Source organism: Meles meles, chromosome 7, assembly GCF_922984935.1.
Source record: "Meles meles chromosome 7, mMelMel3.1 paternal haplotype, whole genome shotgun sequence".
Classification (NCBI taxonomy): Eukaryota; Metazoa; Chordata; class Mammalia; order Carnivora; family Mustelidae; genus Meles; species Meles meles.
In genome coordinates, this window is record NC_060072.1 from 129,448,864 (window position 1) to 129,471,799 (window position 22,936).

Consider the following 22,936-nt stretch of genomic DNA (forward strand, 5'->3'; position numbering starts at 1 on the left):
GTATGCCCCAGTGAAATTTACTGTCTGTCCTGGAGGGTATATTGAATATCATAACTTGAGAAGATGATAAAACTCATGTTTGCCCGCAAATACAATCTACAGAACGATTGTATCTAGTTCTGTATAATGAACCCTGTATATAAAACTTCTAATCCAAATAGAAATTTCAAGGGGCAAGAGCTTCTTGATTGTCAGTTCTGTTTCAAAGCAGAATAAAGCCAGTTTTAAACTGGAGTCACTTTCAGGCTGGTGACAGTCTGTTCCAATCCATAGCAGATTAGTCTTAACATATGTACCATCCTTTTATTGCATTAAATATCTCAGCTACATTCTTCTATAGACCTTTTCTTCATTGTAGGAGTTTTGATTTATCATGCTTTAGTTTTAGGTCTTTAGGATTCTGCCACTTTTTTTTTCTTTTTCTTTTTTTGGGGGGGTGTGGGTAGGGACAAAGAGAGTGGGAGAGAGAGAATATTCAGGAGGCTCCATGCTCAGCACAGAGACTGACATGGAGCTCGATTGCACAACCCTGAAATCATGACCTGAGCAGAAATCAAGAGTCAGATGCTTAACTGACTGAGCCACCCAGGTACCCCAACTTTTTTTTTCCTAAAATAAATATTAACTCTAGTTCTTTTTTTTTTTTTATGCTCTATTCTGCCAGCCATATTATCTCAACTCTCTATTATGAGCACCACTGTTCTTTCCATTCTTATAGCATTAATTGTGGAATACGTTGAGATTTTCGTTCATCCCACATATTTGTCAACCAGGTAGGAGGTACTGCTTTTAACATTTTGATTGAATAAACCCGAAAGTGGCTGAATACGTGTAAGACAGTGCCAGTAACATAATCTGCCTTTTCTACTTACCATGATGTTTTGGGTAACAACTGTCTGTCTACATTCTTGTCTTAAAGAAGATCTACTTCTCTTAGAATTGTAGGCTCTTTTCTGTTTTCTTGGGGTGATATTTTAGTCTTTGCTTGCTTTACTGCAATGCAAAGAACTGACTTGATTTCTTTTCATGTCATTGCTACTCTATATTGTTAAGGAAATGAGCCTCTTTTAGACATGTAGTCTATTCTAGTCATTTTTAAAAACTAAAGAGTGAATTATTTAAAGTCAAAACACATTTCCTCTGTGGAGTAATTATATAGGGCTCCACAGCCTATGGCATGGAGAAATAAAATAATCCCCAATGCATAGAGTTGCATACTAAATAATGCCCACATACTGCTCTGAATTAACTATAAATTCTCACTAGTGTTAATTAAAAATTATATGGCAAAGCTTCTTCTATAAACCACTCAATGAACATGACCTTTATTTCTTCTTGCTGATGCCCATAGTTAAACTACTTGCCATTTTCTTAGATGCCTTCTTTTCATTCTTCATTTTTATACTATATTTTACTGGTAAATTATTTCTGGAAATTATAGAAGTTAAAACTTGCATTTTTATCATGAGATTTACTCTTTTTCTTCATGCAAATACTAAATAACTTTGAGTAAATTACCCTTATCTCAGGCACATCAGCTATGTACCTATTATAATCTGAAACAAAGGAATTGTGAGCTTTATTTAATTTGTTGAACTAGATTAAAAATAGTTTGGGACCGTTAATGCACATCTCTGTAAAGGTATAAAGTATTGTCATTGGACTTCCTGTGATTTAAAATGATACTCAAATATGCAAATTGCTAAGATTGCTTTGGGTAATATGGACTTTTAGCAATGTTGGTTATTCCAATCTATGGAAATGGAATATCTTTCCAATTTTTTTATATTATCTTCAATTTCTTCCATTAACGTTTTATAGTTTTCAGAGTACAGGTCTTTCAATTCGTTGGTTAAGTTTCTTCCCATTTTGTCATTTTGGGTGCAGCTGTAAATGGGATTGTTTTCTTAATTTCTTTTCCTACCACTTTATTATTAGTGTATAGGAATGCAGAAATTTCTGTATATTAATTTTTTAATTAATCTTGTGACTTTACTGAATTCATTTATTAGTTCTGTTTTTTGGTGGAGTCTTTAGTGTTTTCTATATATAGTGTCATGTCATCTCCAAATAGTAAAAGATTTACTTCCTTACCAATCTGGATGCCTTTTATTTCCTTTTCTTATCTGATTGCTGTGATTGGGACTTTCAGTACTACCCTGGATAAAAGTGAGAGTGGACAGTCCTTGTCCTGATCTTAGATGAAAATATGTATTTTCTCCCTTGAAGATGATATTAGCTGTGGATTTTTCATATAGGGCCTTTATTATGTTGAGGTATATGTTCCCTCTGAAACTACTTTGTTGGTAGTTTTTGTCATAATGGGTGTTGTACTTTGTTGGATGTTTTTTCTGCATTTCTTGAGGTGATCATATGGGTTTTTGTCCTTTTTCTTACTAATCTGATGTCATGTTGATTAATTTATGAATAGTGAACCATCCTTGTATCCCAGGAATAAATGCCACTTGATTGTGGTGAGTCAATTTTTTCACATGTTGCTGGATTCTGAAGATTTTTTCATCTATGCTCATCAGAGATATGGGCCTATATATCTCTTTGTCTGGTTTCAATATCAGTAAATCTGGCCTTATAGAATGAATTTGGAAACTTTCCTTCCTCTTTTATTTTTTTGGAATAGTTTGAGAAGAATTGGTATTAATTCTTTAAATGTCTGGTAGAATTTACCTGTGAAAATTGTTTTTTTTTTAATTTTTAAAAATTTTTTATAAACATATAATGTATTATTAGCCCCAGTGGTACAGGTCTTTGAATCACCAGGTTTACACATTTCACAGCACTCACCATAGCACAAGCACATACCTCCCCAATGTCCATAACCCCACCACCCTCTCCATACCCCCCTTCCCCTGGCCACCCTCAGTTTGTTTTGTGACATTAAGAGTCTCTTACGGTTTGTCTCCCTCCCAATCCCATCTTGTTTCATTTATTCTTTTCCTACCCCCCAAGCCCCCCATGTTGCTTCTCTAAGATTTTACTTATTTGACAGAGAGAGATCACAAGTAGTCAGAGAGAGGGGGGGCAGCAGGCTCCCGGCTGAGCAGAGAGCCTGATGCTTCAGGGCTTGATCCCAGGACCCTGAGATCATGACCTGAGCCGAAGGCAGAGGCTTAACTGAATGAGTCACCCAGGTGACCACCTGTGAAAATTGTTAGAATGGCCATACCACTCAAAGCAATCTATGGATTTAATGCAATCCTTATCAAAATACCAATGACAGTTTCCATAGGACTAGAACAGATATTCCTAAAATTCATATGGAACCCCAAAATACCCTGAGTTGCTGAAGCAGTCTTGACAAAGATGAACAAATCTGGAGGCATCACAATCCCAGATTTCAAGATGTACTACAAATCTGTAATAATCACACCAGTATGATAATGGCACAAAAACATATTGATCAATAAAACATAATAGCAAATCTAGATATAAGACCACACTTATATTGTCATCTGCTAGAGAGGAGGCAAGAATATACAATGGGGGAAAAATAGTCCAGTTTGAAAAAACTGGACAACTACATGGAAAAGAAAGAAACTGGACCACTTTCTTACACCACACACTAAAATAAACTCAAAATGGATTAAAGACCTAAATATGAGACCTGAAACTATAAAACTGCTAGAAGAAAATATGGGCAATAATTTCTTTGGAAATTTCTTTGGAAAAATGGAAACATTTTTCCATTCAACATGTCTCCTCGTTCAAGAGAAACAAAACAAAATTAAACTCTTGGGACTAGACCAAAATAAAAAGCTTTTGCACAGCAAAGGAAACCATCAACAAGACAAAAAAAGCAATCTACTCAATGGGAGAAGATATTTTCAAATGATATATCTGATAAAGGATTAATATCTGAAATATATGAAGAACTTATATGACTCAGTACCAAAAAAAAATAATAATCACATTAAAAAAAATGGACAGAGGACACAGACATTTTTCTAAAGAAGACATATGTATGGCATAAGGACACATGAAGAGGTGTTCAGCATTACTAACCATCAGGGAAATGCAAATCGAAACAATGAGATATCACTTTATACCTGTCAGAATTGCAAAAAAATAAAATATAAAAAAAAATAAAACATACACACACACACACACACACACATACACAACAGAAATAGCAAGTGTTGGCAAGAATGTGGAGAAAAAGAACCCTCATGCACTATTGGTGGGAATGAAGATTGGTGTAGCCCTGGTAGAAAACAATGTAGAGATTCCTTAAAAAATTAGAAGTAGAAATAACTTATGATACAGTAATTCCATTACTGGATATTTATCTAAAGCAAATGAAAACACTAATTCAAAAAGATATATTGACTCTTCTGTTTATTGCAGCCTTATTTACAATAGTCAAGATATTGAAGCAATTCAAATATCCATTTGTAGATGAGTGATTATGGTGTGTGTGTAGATTTATATATATTACATGTAAATCTACACACACACCATACTCTATATATAAAGATATGGGGTGTGCGTGTGTGTGTACCCACAGTGGAATATTATTCAACCATTTGCAACAACACGGATGGACCTGGAGGGTATAATGCTAAGTGAAATAAGTGAGAGAAAGACAAATATGATTTCACTCATATGTGGAATTTAAGAAACCAAACAAGCAAGAAAAAGAAAAAACAAACTTTTAAATAGAGCACAAACTAATGACTACAAGAGAGGAAGGGGTGGTGGGGAATGGGTGAAAAGAGGTAAGTGGGATTAAGAATACACTTAATGGGAGGAGACAAGATGGCGGAGAAGTAGCAGCCTGAGACTACATCAGGTAGCAGGAGATCAGCTTGATAGCTTATCTAAACATTGCAAACACCTACAAATCCAATGGGAGAGCGAAGAGAAGAAGAACAGCAACTCTAGAAACAGAAAATCAACCACTTTCTGAAAGGTAGGACTGGCGGAGAAGTGAATCTAAAACGACGGGAAGATAGACCGCGGGGGGAGGGGCCGGCTCCCGGCAAGCGGCGGAGCAACGGAGCACAAAATCAGGACTTTTAAAAGTCTGTTCCACTGAGGCACATTGCTCCAGAGGCTAACCCAGGGTGAAACCCACGCGGGGTCAGCGTGGCCGCAGGTCCCGCAGGGTCACAGAAGGATCGGGGGTGTCAGAGTGTCGGAGAGCTCACAGGTATTAGAACGGAGAAGCCGGCTGCAGAGACAGAACCGAGGACTGAACTCTCAGCTTGGGGTTACCTTGAACTGGTCGCGGGCTGGGTGAGCTCGGAGCGCAGCTAGAGGCTGGGGATATGGGAGTGATTGGGTGCTGTCCTCTGGGGGCGCACTGAGGAGTGGGGCCCCAGGCTCTCGGCTCCTCCGGGCCGGAGACTGGGAGGCCGCCATTTTCATTCCCGTCCTCCGGAACTCTACGGAAATCGTTCAGGGAACAGAAGCTCCCAAAAGCGAACCCGAGCCGATTACTTAGTCCGGCCGCCGGTAAGGGCGGTGCAATCCCGCCTCGGGCAAAGACACTTGAGAGTCACTACAACAGGCCCCTCCCCCAGAAGATCAACAAAATATCCAGCCAGGACGAAGTTCATCTATCAAGGAGAAAGCAGGTTCAATTCCTAAGACAGCAGAGCAATTCCAGAGGAGGAGAAAGCAAAGCACGGAACTCATGGCTTTCTCCCCATGATTCTTTAGTCTTGCGGCTACTTCAATTTTTTTTTCTATTTTCAATTTTTTTTTCTTTTTTCTTTTTTCTTCTTCTGCTAAATTTTTTAAAACTTTTACCCTTTTCTTTTTTAACGTTTTTTGACTAGTTCATCTAAATATATATATTTTTTCTTTCTTTTTTATATTTTTTTATTTGTTTTATTTTTTAAATTTTTTTCTTTTTTTTTCAGAACCAGTTTTTATCCCCTTTCTCCCCCCCACAATTAGGGGTCTCTTCTGATTTGGTTACAGCGCATTTTTCTGGGGTCTTTGCCACCCTTTTAGTAGTTTATTTGCTCCTTCATATCCTCTTATCTGGACAAAATGACAAGGTGGAAAAAATCACCACAAACAAAAGAACAAGAGACAGTACCGAAGGCTAGGGACCTAATCAACACAGACATTGGTAATATGTCAGATCAAGAGTTCAGAATGACAATTCTGAACATTCTAGCCGGGCTCGAAAAAGGCATGGAAGATATTAGAGAAACCCTCTCTGGAGATATTAAAGCCCTTTCTGGAGAAATTAAAGAACTAAAATCTAACCAAGTTGAAATCAAAAAAGCTATTAATGAGGTGCAATCAAAAATGGAGGCTCTCACTGGTAGGGTCAATGAGGCAGAAGAAAGAATTAGTGATATAGAAGACCAAATGACAGAGAATAAGGAAGCCGAGCAAAAGAGGGACAAACAGCTACTGGACCATGAGGGGAGAATTCGAGAGATAAATGACACCATAAGACGAAACAACATTAGAATAATTGGGATTCCAGAAGAAGAAGAAACAGAGAGGGGAGCAGAAGGTCTATTGGAGAGAATCATTGGAGAGAATTTCCCTAATATGACAAAGGGAACAAGCATCAAAATCCAGGAGATGCAGAGAACCCCCCTCAAAGTCAACAAGAATAGGTCCACACCCCGTCACCTAATAGTAAAATTGACAAGTCTTAGTGACAAAGAGAAAATCCTGAAAGCAGCCCGAGAAAAGAAGTCTGTAACATACAATGGTAAAAATATTAGATTGGCGGCAGACTTATCCACAGAGACCTGGCAGGCCAGAAAGAGCTGGCATGATATATTCAGAGCACTAAATGAGAAAAACATGCAGCCAAGAATACTCTATCCAGCTAGGCTATCATTGAAAATAGAAGGAGAGATAAAAACCTTCCAGGACAAATAAAAACTGAAAGAATGTGCAAACACCAAACCAGCTCTCCAGGAAATATTGAAAGGGGTCCTCTAAGCAAAGAGAGAGCCTAAAAGTAGTAGATCAGAAAGGTACAGAGACAATATACAGTAACAGTCACCTTACAGGCTAATAATGGCACTAAATTCATATCTCTCAATAGTTACCCTGAATGTTAATGGGCTAAATGCCCCAATCAAAAGACACAGGGTATCAGAATAGATAAAAAAACAAAACCCATCAGTATGTTGCCTACAAGAAACTCATTTTAGACGTGAAGACACCTCCAGATTTAAAGTGAGGGGGTGGAAAACAATTTACCATGCTAATGGGCATCAGAAGAAAGCTGGGGTGGCAATCCTTCTATCAGATCAATTAGATTTTAAGCCAAAGACTATAATAAGAGATGAGGAAGGACACTATATCCTACTCAAAGGGTCTGTCCAACAAGAAGATCTAACCATTTTAAATATCTATGCCCCTAACGTGGGAGCAGCCAACTATATCAACCAATTAATAACAAAATCAAAGAAACACATCAATAATAATACAATAATAGTAGGGGACTTGAACACTCCCCTCACTGAAATGGACAGATCATCCAAGCCAAAGATCAACAAGGAAATAAAGGCCTTAAATGACACACTGGACCAGATGGACATCACAGATATATTCAGAACATTTCATCCCAAAGCAACAGAATACACATTCTTCTCTAGTGCACATGGAACCTTCTCCAGAATAGATCACATCCTGGGTCACAAATCAGGTCTCAACCGGTATCAAAAGATTAGGATTATTCCCTGCATATTTTCAGACCACAATGCTCTGAAGCTAGAACTCAATCACAAGAGGAAAGCTGGAAAGAACCCAAATACATGGAGACTAAACAGCATCCTTCTAAAGAATGAATGGGTCAACCAGGAAATTAAAGAAGAATTGAAAAAATTCATGGAAACAAATGATAATGAAAACACAATGGTTCAAAGTCTGTGGGACACAGCAAAGGCAGTCCTGAGAGGAAAATATATAGCGGTACAAGCCTTTCTCAAGAAACAAGAAATGTCTCAAGTACACAACCTAACCCTACGTGTAAAGGAGCTGGAGAAAGAACAAGAAAGAAACCCTAAACCCAGCAGGAGAAGAGAAATCATAAAGATCAGAGCAGAAATCAATGAAATAGAAACCAAAAAAACAAGAGAAAAAATCAATGAAACTAGGAGCTGGTTCTTTGAAAGAATCAATAAGATTGATAAACCCCTGGCCAGACTCATCCAAAAGAAAAGAGAAAGGACCCAAATCAATAAAATCATGAATGAAAGAGGAGAGATCACAACTAACACCAAAGAAATACAGACAATTATAAGAACATACTATGAGCAACTCTACGCCAACAAATTTGACAATCTGGAAGAAATGGATGCATTCCTAGAGACATATAAACTACCACAACTGAACCAGGAAGAAATAGAAAACCTGAACAGGCCCATAACCAGTAAGGAGATTGAAACAGTCATCAAAAATCTCCAAACAAACAAAAGCCCAGGGCCAGACGGCTTCCCAGGGGAATTCTACCAAACATTTAAAGAAGAACTAATTCCTATTCTCCTGAAACTGTTCCAAAAAATAGAAATGGAAGGAAAACTTCCAAACTCATTTTATGAGGCCAGCATCACCTTGATCCCAAAACCAGACAAGGATCCCACCAAAAAAGAGAACTACAGACCAATATCCTTGATGAACACAGATGCAAAAATTCTCGCCAAAATACTAGCCAATAGGATTCAACAGTACATTAAAAGGATTATTCACCACGATCAAGTGGGATTTATTCCAGGGCTGCAGGGTTGGTTCAACATCCGCAAATCAATCAATGTGATAGAACACATTAATAAAAGAAAGAACAAGAACCATATGATACTCTCAATAGATGCTGAAAAAGCATTTGACAAAGTACAGCATCCCTTCCTGATCAAAACTCTTCAAGGTGTAGGGATAGAGGGCACATACCTCAATATTATCAAAGCCATCTATGAAAAACCCACCACAAATATCATTCTCAATGGAGAAAAACTGAAAGCTTTTCCGTTAAGGTCAGGAACACGGCAGGGATGTCCATTATCACCACTGCTATTCAACATAGTACTAGAAGTCCTAGCCTCAGCAATCAGACAACAAAAAGAAATTAAAGGCATCCAAATTGGTAAAGAAGTCAAACTATCACTCTTCGCAGATGATATGATACTATATGTGGAAAACCCAAAAGACTCCACTCCAAAACTGCTAGAACTTGTACAGGAATTCAGTAATGTGTCAGGATATAAAATCAATGCACAGAAATCAGTTGCATTTCTGTACACCAACAACAAGACTGAAGAAAGAGAAATTAAGGAGTCAATCCCATTCACAATTGTACCCAAAACTATAAGATACCTAGGAATAAACCTAACCAAAGAGACTAAGAATCTATACACAGAAAATTATAAAGTACTCATGAAAGAAATTGAGGAAGACACAAAAAAATGGAAAAATGTTCCATGCTCCTGGATTGGAAGAATAAATATTGTGAAAATGTCTATGCTACCTAAAGCAATCTACACATTTAATGCAATCCCTATCAAAATACCATCCATTTTCTTCAAAGAAATGGAACAAATAATCCTCAAATTTTATCGAACCAGAAAAGACCTCGAATAGCCAAAGGAATATTGAAAAAGAAAGCCAAAGTTGGTGGCATCACCATTCCGGACTTCAAGCTCTATTACAAAGCTGTCATCATCAAGACAGCATGGTACTGGCACAAAAACAGACACATAGATCAGTGGAACAGAATAGAGAGCCCAGAAATAGGCCCTCAACTCTATGGTCAACTCATCTTCGACAAAGCAGGAAAGAATGTCCAATGGAAAAAAGACAGCCTCTTCAACAAATGGTGCTGGGAAAATTGGACAGCCACATGCAGAAAAATGAAATTGGACCACTTCCTTACACCACACACGAAAATAGACTCCAAATGGATGAAGGACCTCAATGTGAGAAAGGAATCCATCAAAATCCTTGAGGAGAATGCAGGCAGCAACCTCTTCGACCTCAGCCGTAGCAACATCTTCCTAGGAACAATGGCAAAGGCAAGGGAAGCAAGGGCAAAAATGAACTATTGGGATTTCATCAAGATCAAAAGCTTTTGCACAGCAAAGGAAACAGTTAACAAAACCAAAAGACAGCTGACAGAATGGGAGAAGATATTTGCAAACGACATATCAGATAAAGGGCTAGTATCCAAAATCTATAAGGAACTTAGCAAACTCAACACCCAAAGAACAAACAATCCAATCAAGAAATGGGCAGAGGACATGAACAGACATTTCTGCAAAGAAGACATCCAGATGGCCAACAGACACATGAAAAAGTGCTCCACGTCACTCGGCATCAGGGAAATACAAATCAAAACCACAATGAGATATCACCTCACACCAGTCAGAATGGCTAAAATTAACAAGTCAGGAAATGACAGATGCTGGAGAGGATGTGGAGAAAGGGGAACCCTCCTCCACTGTTGGTGGGAATGCAAACTGGTGCAACCACTCTGGAAAACAGCATGGAGGTTCCTCAGAATGTTGAAAATAGAACTACCCTATGACCCAGCAATTGCACTACTGGGTATTTACCCTAAAGATACAAACATAGTGATCCGAAGGGGCACGTGTACCCGATTGTTTATAGCAGCAATGTCTACAATAGCCAAACTATGGAAAGAACCTAGATGTCCATCAACAGATGAATGGATAAAGAAGAGGTGGTATATATACACAATGGAATACTATGCAGCCATCAAAAGAAATGAAATCTTGCCATTTGCGATGACGTGGATGGAACTAGAGCGTATCATGCTTAGTGAAATAAGTCAATTGGAGAAAGACAACTATCATATGATCTCCCTGATATGAGGACATGGAGAAGCAACATGGGGGGTTAGGGGGATAGGAGAAGAATAAATGAAACAAGATGGGATTGGGAGGGAGACAAACCATAAATGACTCTTAATCTCACAAAACAAACTGGGGGTTGCTGGAGGGAGGTGGGATTGGGAGAGGGGGAGCGGGCTATGGACATTGGGGAGGGGAGGCGAACCATAAGAGACTATGGACTCTGAAAAACAACCTGAGGGTTTTCAAGGGTCAGGGGTGGGAGGTTGGGGCAACCTGAGGGTTTTGAAGGGTCAGGGGTGGGAGGTTGGGGGAACAGGTGGTGGGTAATGGGGAGGGCACGTTTTGCATGGAGCACTGGGTGTTGTGCAAAAAGAATGAATACTGTTACGCTGAAAAAATAAATAAAATGGAAAAAAATTAAAAAAAATACACTTAATGACTACTGAGTAATGTATAGAATTGGTGAATCTTTGTATTATACACCTGAAACTAATATAACACTGTATGTTCATTATACTTCAATTAAAAAGTATGAATTGCTTTGAAAATTCTATGCTAACTCCTAAGCTCCCTTTAGATAAAACCATTATGCCTTCAGTTACTATAACCAGAATTTACCAAGCACAAACTATGGATTAGGAGCTGTGTTTGACTTAAGAAAATGCAACCCAAACTCCTGCTTCTAAGGGGCTTGGAAACTGGAGGTGCAGACAGAGCTGTAATGCAGCTCCTCTATGGGGTGGTAAACATTTAACATAGGAATAGAAGGGTTCTTAGGTGGCATGAAACATAGCGTACCCACTTGGGGCTTGGCTGACAAAGAAAAGGCAAAACAAGGGGAGAGGGGAGCTATTTCCTGAGTCTTGAAGTTGAGCAGACCGCCAGGAGCCCAAGAGGAAATGGCCAGTGTAGGGGAAGGAGGTAGCAGATGTGCACACATGGAGAAATGAACATGTGACCTCTTCATGAGCTCTTAAGGAGTAGGGTGTACTGTGGTTTAGCTGCAGGTGCTTACCAGGAGAGCTGCAGAAAATGAGACTAGCAAACTAAGCTGGCACCCAAAACAAAACATTTTTAGTGCATGGATTAAGGTGTTGGATTTAGGCAATGAATGATTTTGAAAGCACAGTCTATATAAGTTGCTGGAAAACTGGCTGTGAGATTGAGAGCGGGGAGGTATCTAGAAGCCTGCCTTGGACAGCTATTAAAACCAGTAACTTAGTTAAGTGTATCTGTAAAACCACTAAAAGGAATAATAGAATTTTAAAGAAACATTATAAAAATGACTTTGTTTTTATGATTTTTTTCCCAGTGGGAGAGACTTCTGAGAGTTGCCCGGAAGCAACTGATTTTTTGTGCCACAACAAGAAGTGTGTTGCGTCCCACCTTGTCTGTGACTATAAGCCAGACTGCCCTGATGGGTCTGATGAGGCTCACTGTGGTAAGTGATCTGTCTGCTCTCATGCAGCCTGTTCAGCACAGATTTTACTACATTAGGAAAGTAACATATTGCATTGATGATGGAGAGGAAATACTCTTTCCGTGCACTAGAGGAGATTTAAAATAGTCAAAACATTTTTCCCAGCTTCTCTATCCACACATCCAAATCGCAGCCCGCCCAGCCATTTTATCCCCATACTAAACACCACAGCAAATCTTGTCCTAAAAATTTCTCAACATGTCATTGCACAGAACTGCAGGGGGAGGGTCAGGTGTCAGAATTTTAATCACCACAACTGACCAATTGGTCTACATTTCTTCATTGGTTTTCATTTCCTTTTCCAGAAGATAGTTGATTTTATAGATAAGACTAAAAATGAGCACTTCAAATAAATACTAGTAAATGATTAATTTTATCAGTTACATTGCTCTGGGAAAACGGAACTAGATTGACCACATTGGTTTTTTTATTCAAACTTTAATTCAAGTGCTTTGTAGAAGTCATGCATAAAACCAAGTACGTAGTTTTAAAATATGAGCATGTATTTAAATCCAAAGAATTTTTTTTTTTTTTTTTTGTATTTCTTTTTGCTGAGCATTCATAGGGAACCTCACTACCATATAAGCTATCCTTTGCAGTTAGGGTTTGCTGCATAGCAAACTACCCTAAAGTTTAGTAGCCTAAAAAAGTTTCATTTTATACTCAATTTTGTGGATCAGTAATTCAGAAAGGAATCAGCAAGGCAGGTTGTTTCTCATCCACATGGCTCCCAGCAGGTATCGCTGGAACTGGAGGGTCACTTTCAAGATGGCTTCCTCCCCTCTGGGTTTGGCACATTGTTACTCTTCGATCTCTCTGTCTGGCTTGACATAACATCTCATTCTCCAGGGCAATCTAATGTGGCTTGGGTTTTCCATAACAGGGCTATCGCAGGACAGTCGGATATCTTGCATGGGACTGGCTTTTACCACAGTAAATACTTTGCAGAGCAAACATTCCAAGAGCCACAGGAAAAACGGAAGAATTCATATGATTTAGCCTCAGAAATTCTAGAAGGTCCTCTTGGATCTTTCCAGTGGGCATGCAAATTAAAATGTCTAGCTTCAATTCAAACAGAGAAAGGGGGTAGATTCTACCTTTGGGGCAATTTCATGTGTGTACAATAAAGGAGTATCATAGAAGTCATGTTCAAATTTTTCTTTTAACTCAATACCCTTTTTATTCCTCAAGATCTTATAGTAATGATGCTTCTGAACTGTTCATTTTATCTTCTTTTGTGTTTATTAGTTTTATTAAATTGTGTTGAAATGTGCATAACATAAAATTTACCATTTTAACCATTTCTAACTGTATAGTTCAGTGGCATTAAGTGCTTTGACATTGTCCAGGTATCACCACCCTTCGTCTCCAGAACATTTTTCATCTGGAAAAACTGAAACCCTATACCCATTAAACAATTAATGCTCCAGTTTCCCACCATTTGATTCTCTGTTTCTATGCATTTGACAATCTGGCTATCTAACACCAGTATTTGGAACCGTATAGTGTTTTTCTTGCTGTGATGGACTTAATTCACTTATCATAAATTTCTCAACATTAATGCTATATTTAAATTTTAAATCAAAGTGTCAAAGGGAGTGAAAATCACTGGCACTTCCTAAAACTGTACTATCAATGCCACAGTATTATAATCTTAATTTTATAAACTATTATGTATTACCTTTATAATATATGCATTCTCAAATGAAATTCATAATGTATTGAAAGATACTTCCTACTGTTATTTTTTAAAAGCTTCTATTTAGGTTTAACTTAGTTTTTTTTTTTCCCTAGTGTTCTTTCTAGCTTTTTTAAAGTACTCCCAAAAATACATTTTTTGATACTGATTATAGAGAACCGATTCCAGTGAAGCTCAAAAAAAAAAAAAAAATGCTCCAAAACGTTTGTAAAATCACTAGTTTCCCCACCAGACATAACAAGTAGAGAGTATTTAAAAAATCATCAGCATATAGTACCATTATAATATATATGTATACTATATACATATAGTATCATTAGTTTTTGATGTAGTGGTCAACGATTCATTGGTTGCATATGAAAATAAGTAATACCCAATCAAAAGTCAAAGAAAAAATCACCAGCAAAAGAAAATGAATTTTCTAAAAGAAAAATAATTGGAACAAGGTGACATTGACATACAAAATCCAGTGAGGGGAAGGAGAGCCGTCATGTGCACAAAGAAAAATAGTTACAGGCAGTCAGTGTTCCTCCTCTCGCTAACAGATGCACATGTATTGAAAATATTTATATACAAATTATATTCTTCGTTTATTCCTATTATTAGTATGGGCTAGGAACAGCTTTCTAAATGTTGAATATATAAAAATGAGTAAGACATTGTCTTAGATTTCAGAAACTCACTTTCTCCTAGGTGGGGGGTGCAGGGGGATATATTAAAATATGGTGTTCTTTGCTTTTTGAAAAAGTTGGTTATAAAAGAATTCTGATTACTTTTGAAATGTAACATGCACTATTTATAATAAGGTTATCACAGCACATTTGGAGAGGACAGATGAAGACAAGTGTGTGTGTGTGTGCGCGCGTGCACGTGCCCGTACGTGCATGCACGTGCCCGTGAAACGTAAATATCGGCTTGTAAAACCTAAATAGTTACTATTTTGGTTTTTCAAATGTGAATGCTGCTTTTGTCCCTCTTCCTCCCCACCCCCCCGCCGCTTCACTCATTTTTCCGCTCAGACTGCTTTATATGATTTTTATTTTTTCCCACATCTACTTGACGTATTGATGTAAAAATACACAGAGGCAGTTTTGATTTTCAGAACCTGAGTCAGTTGCATGCCCGTATTTGTTAGTGTTGCCTACAGCTTTGGTGGACAACCGCATGCAGAATTTGATTTTATTAAAATTAAAACAATATGTTGGGGGAGGTGGGGTTGGGAGAGGGGGAGCGGGCTATGGACATTGGGGAGGGGAGGCGAACCATAAGAGACTATGGACTCTGAAAAACAACCTGAGGGTTTTCAAGGGTCAGGGGTGGGAGGTTGGGGGAACAGGTGGTGGGTGATGGGGAGGGCACGTTTTGCATGGAGCACTGGGTGTTGTGCAAAAAGAATGAATACTGTTATGCTGAAAAAAAAATAAATAAAAAGGGAAACAGTGCAAAAAAAAAAAAAAAAAAAAAAAAACAATATGTTGATAAATGAAATGGTCACTTTCCTTAAGACCTTTGACAGACTTCGTTCACATCCAAAAGGAGCACTCCATGGCACACGTGGGTATACGGGTGACTTACTGATTCTGCAAAGTGACTTCATCAGTATTTTTTTTTAATGATTTTATTTATTTATTTGAGAGAGAATGAGTGAGAGAGAGCACGAGAGAGGAGAAGGTCAGAGGGGGAAGCAGACTCCACAAGGAACTGGGAGCCCGATGCGGGACTTGATCCTGTAAGTCCGGGATCGTGACCTGAGCGGAAGGCATTCGCTCAACCAACTGAGCCACCCACACGCCCCTATAAGTATTTTATGTTGAAAGTCTTTTGGATACATTGGAGACATCAGGGTTAGATTCCTGCAATCAGATATCAGTTGTGGATAATGAAATAAAAATTATGAAATTTTCAAAATGGTCTTTGGAGAAAAATAAGGAAAAAATGGACCTTTGGTTTATTAAAATGAAGTCTTCATTTTAATGTTGACCCTCTCATGTTCAGCAACTATTTAAATTCTCAGAGACTTGTTTCCTCATCTTTATGAGGTAAGTTCTAAGTTCTTAGAGTACTTTGAGATATAATGATATAAAGAATGTATTTGTTCAGTCTTCTAGGATTGATAATGTCAGCCTCTTCCATTCATTATTTTTATACTCTCTTGAAATTTGTCAGTCAAAGTGGATGTATTATATATACTTTATATATTTACCAGAAAATAAACTCAGCAATTCCTCAAAAGTAAATGTTTACTGTAGGTTATACATAAAGGTATAATTTACAAAGGTAACTTTTTCTTTTGCATCTCTAACTCCTGTTAGAAAAATTCCTGGTTTGGAATAAATGAAATTGATTATTTTTAAAAGAAACCATAAAGTCCCAAAATATGCTCTTTTTTTTTTTTACTTGGAAGAAAATTATTACCTAAAGCCTGTATTAAGTGTGCTTTGTACTCTAGGCTAGGGATGTACAGGGTGTAGATGGGTTCATACGCTGCTGCCTTTTACAGCAGTTACAAACATGACTCTCCAGTCAGAGCCTTCTTTCCCACTGAACCCAAAGTCTTCCAAACCCTTCTCAGTGCAGCAATCTATGAAGCCATTTCATGCTGAGGAGAAAGTATTCAATATCCCTGTATTATGTATCGTGGTATAGCAAAATAGGGCAAATATGTGATTGTGATGAATTAAAAATACTTAATTATGGACTCAGCTCTTTAAAATATATAAGTAAGTTGATCAATATTTACACTGACCTTAACACTGTATGGCTGGAATACCATACCACTGGGAAAATGCCATTTGTTGAGACGGTGGTGGTAATTCTTTAAGTCTGTTCAAGGAATCATGACAAGGATCACGATTTAGAAAATACTTTATCAAGAGCAATAACCATTTTGAAAATACTGACCACATAATCATCATCAAGAAATATTACAATTGCAGTACTGGGTATTTACCCTAAAGATACAAACGTAGTCATCCGAAGGGACACGTGCACCCGAATGTTTATAGCAGCAATGTCTACAATAGCCAAACTATGGAAAGAACCTAGATGTCCATCCACAGATGAATGGATAAAGAAGATGTGGTATATATACACAATGGAATACTATGCAGCCATCAAAAGAAATGAAATCTTGCCATTTGCGATGACGTGGATGGAACTAGAGGGTATCATGCTTAGTGAAATAAGTCAATCGGAGAAAGACAACTATCATATGATCTCCCTGATATGAGGAAGTGGAGATGCAACATGGGGGTTTAGGGAGATAGGAGAAGAATAAATGAAACAAGATGGGATTGGGAGGGAGACAAACCATAAGAGACTCTTAATCTCACAAAACAAACTGAGGGTTGCTGGGGGGAGGGGGAGTTGGGAGAGGGTGGTGGGGTTATGGACATTGGGGAGGGTATGTGCTATCGTGAGTGCTATGAAGTGTGTAAACCTGGCAATTCACAGACCTGTACCCCTGGGGATAAAAATACATTATATGTTTATTAAAAAAATAAATAAAAAATTTTAAAAAATAAAAAAAGAGAAATATTATAAAGTTCCTCATATCATTTATGATTTAATAGCTATATATGGAACCACTATGGGCAGTAGTAATACTGCCCACATAGAAATGTTTATAGTAATTCAATGATAAGCAGTTACAGTGACAATAAAGAAGTAATGAGGGGCACCTGGGTGGCTCAGTGGGTTTCCGGCTCAGGTCATAATCCCAGGATCCTGGGATCCAGCCCCGCATGGGACTCTCTGCTCAGCAGGGAGCCTGCCTCCCCCTCTCTCTGCCTGCTTCTCTGCCTACTTGTGATCTCTGTCTGTCAAATAAATAAATAAAATCTTTTTTAAAAAAAGTAATGAATTTCTAAATGAGTAGTAATAACTATAATCACTGTTAGGTCCCATAAAACACACATGCACAATACTCTGTTGTGTTTTGAAAAGGGAAAGATAGGACATAAGTTGAACATTCAAAGACAAGTATGATTTACTAGATGGAATGAAGAAGATACATTAGTAAATATACTTACAGTAGAAACTTCAACATCAGCTAGCCTAACATCATGGTAATTCCTGTTAGTTGCCTGGCCCTCCTTTGTGTTTCTTAAAAACAGAACCCCCTATTTTATTTGTGGTGGCATTGCGACCAGCGACAAATACCATCTTCTCCAGACTTCCTTGTTAGCCACCGGAGGCCAATGACGTATAGGTGGGAATTTGGGGAAGGTATCTCTTTAGAAGGAAAAACACCAGACTAGAAGAAAAGTCTCTTCTCTTTTCCTCTTCCACTTCTTTCAGTGCTTTGAACATATGTGATACTAGAGAGTACCATAGTCACCTTGTAACCATGAATGAGCAGGAGGATGATAAGGTGACAAGAAGAACAGATGGAAAATATGTGCTTTACAACCACACAGTTAAATCACAATACCAACCCTAAACAGACAACTTCCTGGCCTCTTTTTAATGGAGATGAATTAATTCCTGTCTGTTTCAGCTTCTACTACTTCTACTACTACTACCACTACTTCAGTTGCTTGGAACCAACCAATGTTTAATTAATACAATAAGGAAGCTGTATATCTCTAGTAGCAAGAGATCAAAAGCAAGAATCCTAGAGTTGGTTGATTTTAGCAACTTCTGTTATCAAAACATTAGAACTACGTGGACTCTTTCCTTCTTTATCCAGGGCTATTTTCATGTAAATGACTTTGTAATAAAGTTAGCTACCCTATCCATATAATCTCTTCGGTCCCAAGGATCCTATCTTTACAGTGATAGCCTGAGAAAGAATAAATAGATTTTCTTCCTTTTGATTTGTTTTTAAGAAAAAGGCAAACTTTTCCTAGGTGCCTTTCCCCCAGTAATGCTCAATGTCTAGATTGTATCCCAGGACTATGGCTAAACTAATCAAGATGAGGAAAGAGAAAACATTGCCCATCACAATTGCTTAGATAACTTATAAGTCATTTCTGGCTATCTGAGTGAAAGAGGGTGGGTTGTCAAATAAAATAGCACTTCTGTCCTCTATAAGAGAGGGCAGGAATGACTGATAAATGAGCCCCCCCCCAAACTAAGGAAAACATTCAAAAAATAGAGGAAAGTAGTCTTAAACATAAAATTGGGAAAAAAAATCGGTTTTTATTTAAGAGATAATTTTCTGAAAAATTTAGTTGGCATAGAGGCCATTTTAAGATTCAGTTTCAAAACATTTTGCATCAAAGAAAAGGTTATTGTATGCAAGGCAAGGGGTTTAGGAGAGTATATTCTAACAGTATGAAAATCCTGATATTTTGAGCCATGGAAATAACACAAGAGCGTTCTTAAAGATGATTAATGCGGTTTCGGTTTGTAAAGCTGATCAATGACGGCTACACTGAAAAAAAAAATAGGCTCTTAAATAAATCAGGGGCTTGGACCAATGGAACTGGGGCAGAGGTTATAAACTTCAGTGGAAGGAGAGAATTAAGTTTTCAAATGGAGAACCGACAAGTGTTGGTGATAGACTGAATATGGAAATGAGGAATGTAGAACCAAAGATAACTTCAAAGGTAGTTATCTTTTCTTTAAGAAAACTTCTTAAAGATTACTTCTCTTTTCTTTAAGAAAAGAGAAGATTCATTCTCTGAACTTAATCAGTAATCTCAGTGAGAAGAACTCATTTGGAGAGGTGAATGATGAGTTCATGTTAGGCTTTTTGATTTTGAGACAACAGTTGCATGTTCCAAGTGGAATATTCAACAAACATTTGAAGGTAAACACCTGCATCCCATCCTGGCTGTAGATTTGTAGGTCATCTGCATTAAAGTGTGAAGGACTGTGGGAAAGGTTGAGTGAAAGGTATACAGAGCAAGAAATTTAAGGATATAAAATTAAATCAAGAGGGGCACCCTGGTTATGTTTGCAAGTTACAAGAAAGGAATTGGTAGAAAATGTGAGATTGAAGGACCTGGAAAAAAGTTCTCTAACTGAAATAAATGGAGCCATAGAATGCTAATAGCTATAGAATGCTTGATAAGGTGTTGAAATCATAAGCTGAGATTAGCCCTAGAAAAGGGAAAGGGAAAATGATGTAATTTAGAGATAGAGAGAATGATACAGAATTTATTGTGATTGTATTGATATCTTTAGAGTCATACATAAAGTCATATGTTAGATAAGGTGGAACAGAAGGTTCAAGGGTGGTTACAGAGAATCAGAAAGGATATAGAACAATTATTTTATAGGTTCTGTGCGTTAGGGATTCAGTTACATAGAAATGCAATAGTGCAGAGCCCTGTATATGACATTATTTTAAAGAACACACAATGGCCATCTTGTATTTATACTGGAAGATTCTGCATGTTTGCCCTTATGTTAGCTAAACACCTGGAGAGCTAGATTTCTTACTTTCAGCTGTATGGATAGCACATTATAAACCTATTTATATCATGATACTGGAGTGATAAACATAAGGAGGGGATATAGAGAGCCCATAAATAAGCATCTAAAATTAAATGCATTATATGCCATGTTAAATGAAAGAAATGTACGTAATGAAAAATGATTCTAGATTTTAAGGATAAGATGCAATCATGCCTGAGAAGTAAAATACTGATATTTAATGAGAATATCGTCAGGAATCCAGAACATTTTCTGTACAATTTTTAAAGCTTTGCTTTCAATATGTTTGTCATCCATTTTAACAGCAAGTTTTTCTCCTGATGCATTTTCTTTATGCTAGTATTAGTTTTACATTAAGAAGAAGTTATGAACGGGAAACCATCTGGAGAAGAAATATTAAAAGCAACATAAATGTCATCTCTCTAAAAAGGAAGGAAAAGTCAATAACAATCTCAATTGATTCATAGTGGTTAAATCACACAATCATTCTGTCTGCACAACACACTTTTACAGTGAATGCTCAAAGATAATAACTGCTGTGTGAAAAAAATTAAAAATGAAAGCAGATATCAATTGTATTATGATGGTGCTTTTCACAGATGACTAAGTAGTAGACATTCAGCTATTATCTGGTAATTTGTCTCATTATGAATAACTTAATTTTTAATGAGTTATCAATCAACCCTTAGAAGAGAACTTTTTTCAATATTGAGTGATTAGCTCTGAAATGTTGTATGTGGTTGGTTAGTATGGTATGCTGAGAGGGTGTGTGTCCTCTACAGTTTACTACTTCTCCAAAGCACCTTTTTTTAGTTAATGACTTTGCCCCTCTAATCGTCTGTGCTCTTCAGACACCAGAGTGAACACAGGGACTGAAATTAACTTTGAGACAATTGAAGCTATTGATTTAGTCAATCTGACTTATCTGTATTATCATAATATTATGTTCATTGCTTATGTGTAGACATAGTTTTATCTATCATCTATAATATTAGTAGTCAATCCATACAATGCCTTCATGGATAAATGACAGTGTTCATGCACTGTCTCTAGACTTTCTGATTAAAAAAAAAAAAGCTACCATGTACATTGTACAATTGAAATTACCAATGGATGCTAATGGTTCTTTAAATTGATTAATAAGTAAAATAGGCAGGCACTAATTCTAGATCATCACAAACGTAGTATAATACCAAGTGTAATGTACATTTCTAGAACATTCTATTAATATCTTCCTTTCCTTAGGCCATTATACAAGCACACCAGGAAGTTGCAATTTTGAAACAACTTCAGGAAACTGGACCACAGCCTGCAGTCTTACTCAGGACTCTGAAGATGACTTGGACTGGGCCATTGACACCGCAATTCCTGCTGAAGCATTGAGCCCAGACTTGGATCACACACCAGGTAAGTCTAACAAAGATTCCCAGGCCACGTAATGCACCCCTGGAAATCTGCCTTAACCATTTGAGTGAATATCAGACAGCATTCCTTGTGTCTGTGTGTGGGCAGAGCTCAACAGTCTTCATGAAAAGAGAGTGAGTCCTTCTTTGTAACCTTTGAATTATTGACTAGACCCAGAACTGACATTGCTACAACAAGGAAATCCATGACTCCTGTTTTAAGAGACTCACAGGTTTTATCTACTCAACAATAAGAGACATTCAGATGAATGCCTGCCGTAGGCAGAGGTTAACAATGGGAGGAGTTCTCTTGTGACCCCGATGGCCAGCAACTGGCCACCAGTGTTATTCCAGTCCCTCTGACGTGTAGGTGCTGAGATGTAAAAGGTAAGTGGTGATGGAAGGAATGAACATAAACAAACTCTTGACAGGATTTGCCTCCTTCCTTGTTATTTGAGGTTAAAGGAATCCTTAATGGTCTGCTAGGTAATAGGGTCAGAGCAGAAGTAAGCTTATATTCTCATTTTCTTTTACCCAGAAGTCTTGCCTTCTCTGTAACCCCCCCACCCCACCTTGGAATCTGACTTTTGATAGGGATTAAAAAAATAATCATTTTAGAGACAACTTTTCTTAGAGATAAAACCTGTCTACATTTTCTTAGGGATAAAATCTAGCTTTTCTTAGGGATTAAAAAAAAAAAAAACTGAGATATTAGTGATGGTTACTTTTACGTGTCAGCTTGGGGGGTGTCTTTGGATGAAGTTAGCATTTAATTCAGTGAATGTTGAGATGATTACCCTCCATAATGTGGGAAAGGGATGTGGGCTCATCCAATTAGTTGAAAGCCTAAATGGAACAAAAGAGGACTGGCCTCCCTGAGCAAGAAGTAATAAATTCCCCTCAACGCTGCATGCAGATGTCATCTGTCCCATTGGCTTTCCTGGTCTTCAGCCCGCCAGCCCACACTACGGATCCGGGGGCTTGCCAGCCTCTGTGATCACATGAGCCAATTCCGTATGTTAAATGTCTTTCTGGATTCGTATACATTTTATTGGTTCTGCTTCTCTGGAGAACTCTAATACAGTATCACTCAAAACAATTGAAGCATAGGCACAATGAAAAAGGACAAGATTATAATGGAATTAATTAAAGTGATGCTTCAAAG

The 22,936-nt window shown here is 37.7% G+C and overlaps 1 protein-coding gene across 3 annotated transcripts in view; it reads left to right on the forward strand.

Moving 5' to 3' along the window:
• The window catches only part of MALRD1 (MAM and LDL receptor class A domain containing 1), an 800,866-nt gene that overhangs the window by 545,626 nt on the left and 232,304 nt on the right, over window positions 1-22,936 (forward strand). For all 3 annotated transcript variants that reach the window (XM_046012349.1, XM_046012350.1, XM_046012351.1), the window contains exons 31-32: window positions 12,118-12,246; window positions 21,614-21,775. In XM_046012349.1, coding sequence (XP_045868305.1) covers window positions 12,118-12,246; window positions 21,614-21,775 — 291 coding nt within the window. The remainder of the gene's footprint in view (window positions 1-12,117; window positions 12,247-21,613; window positions 21,776-22,936) is intronic.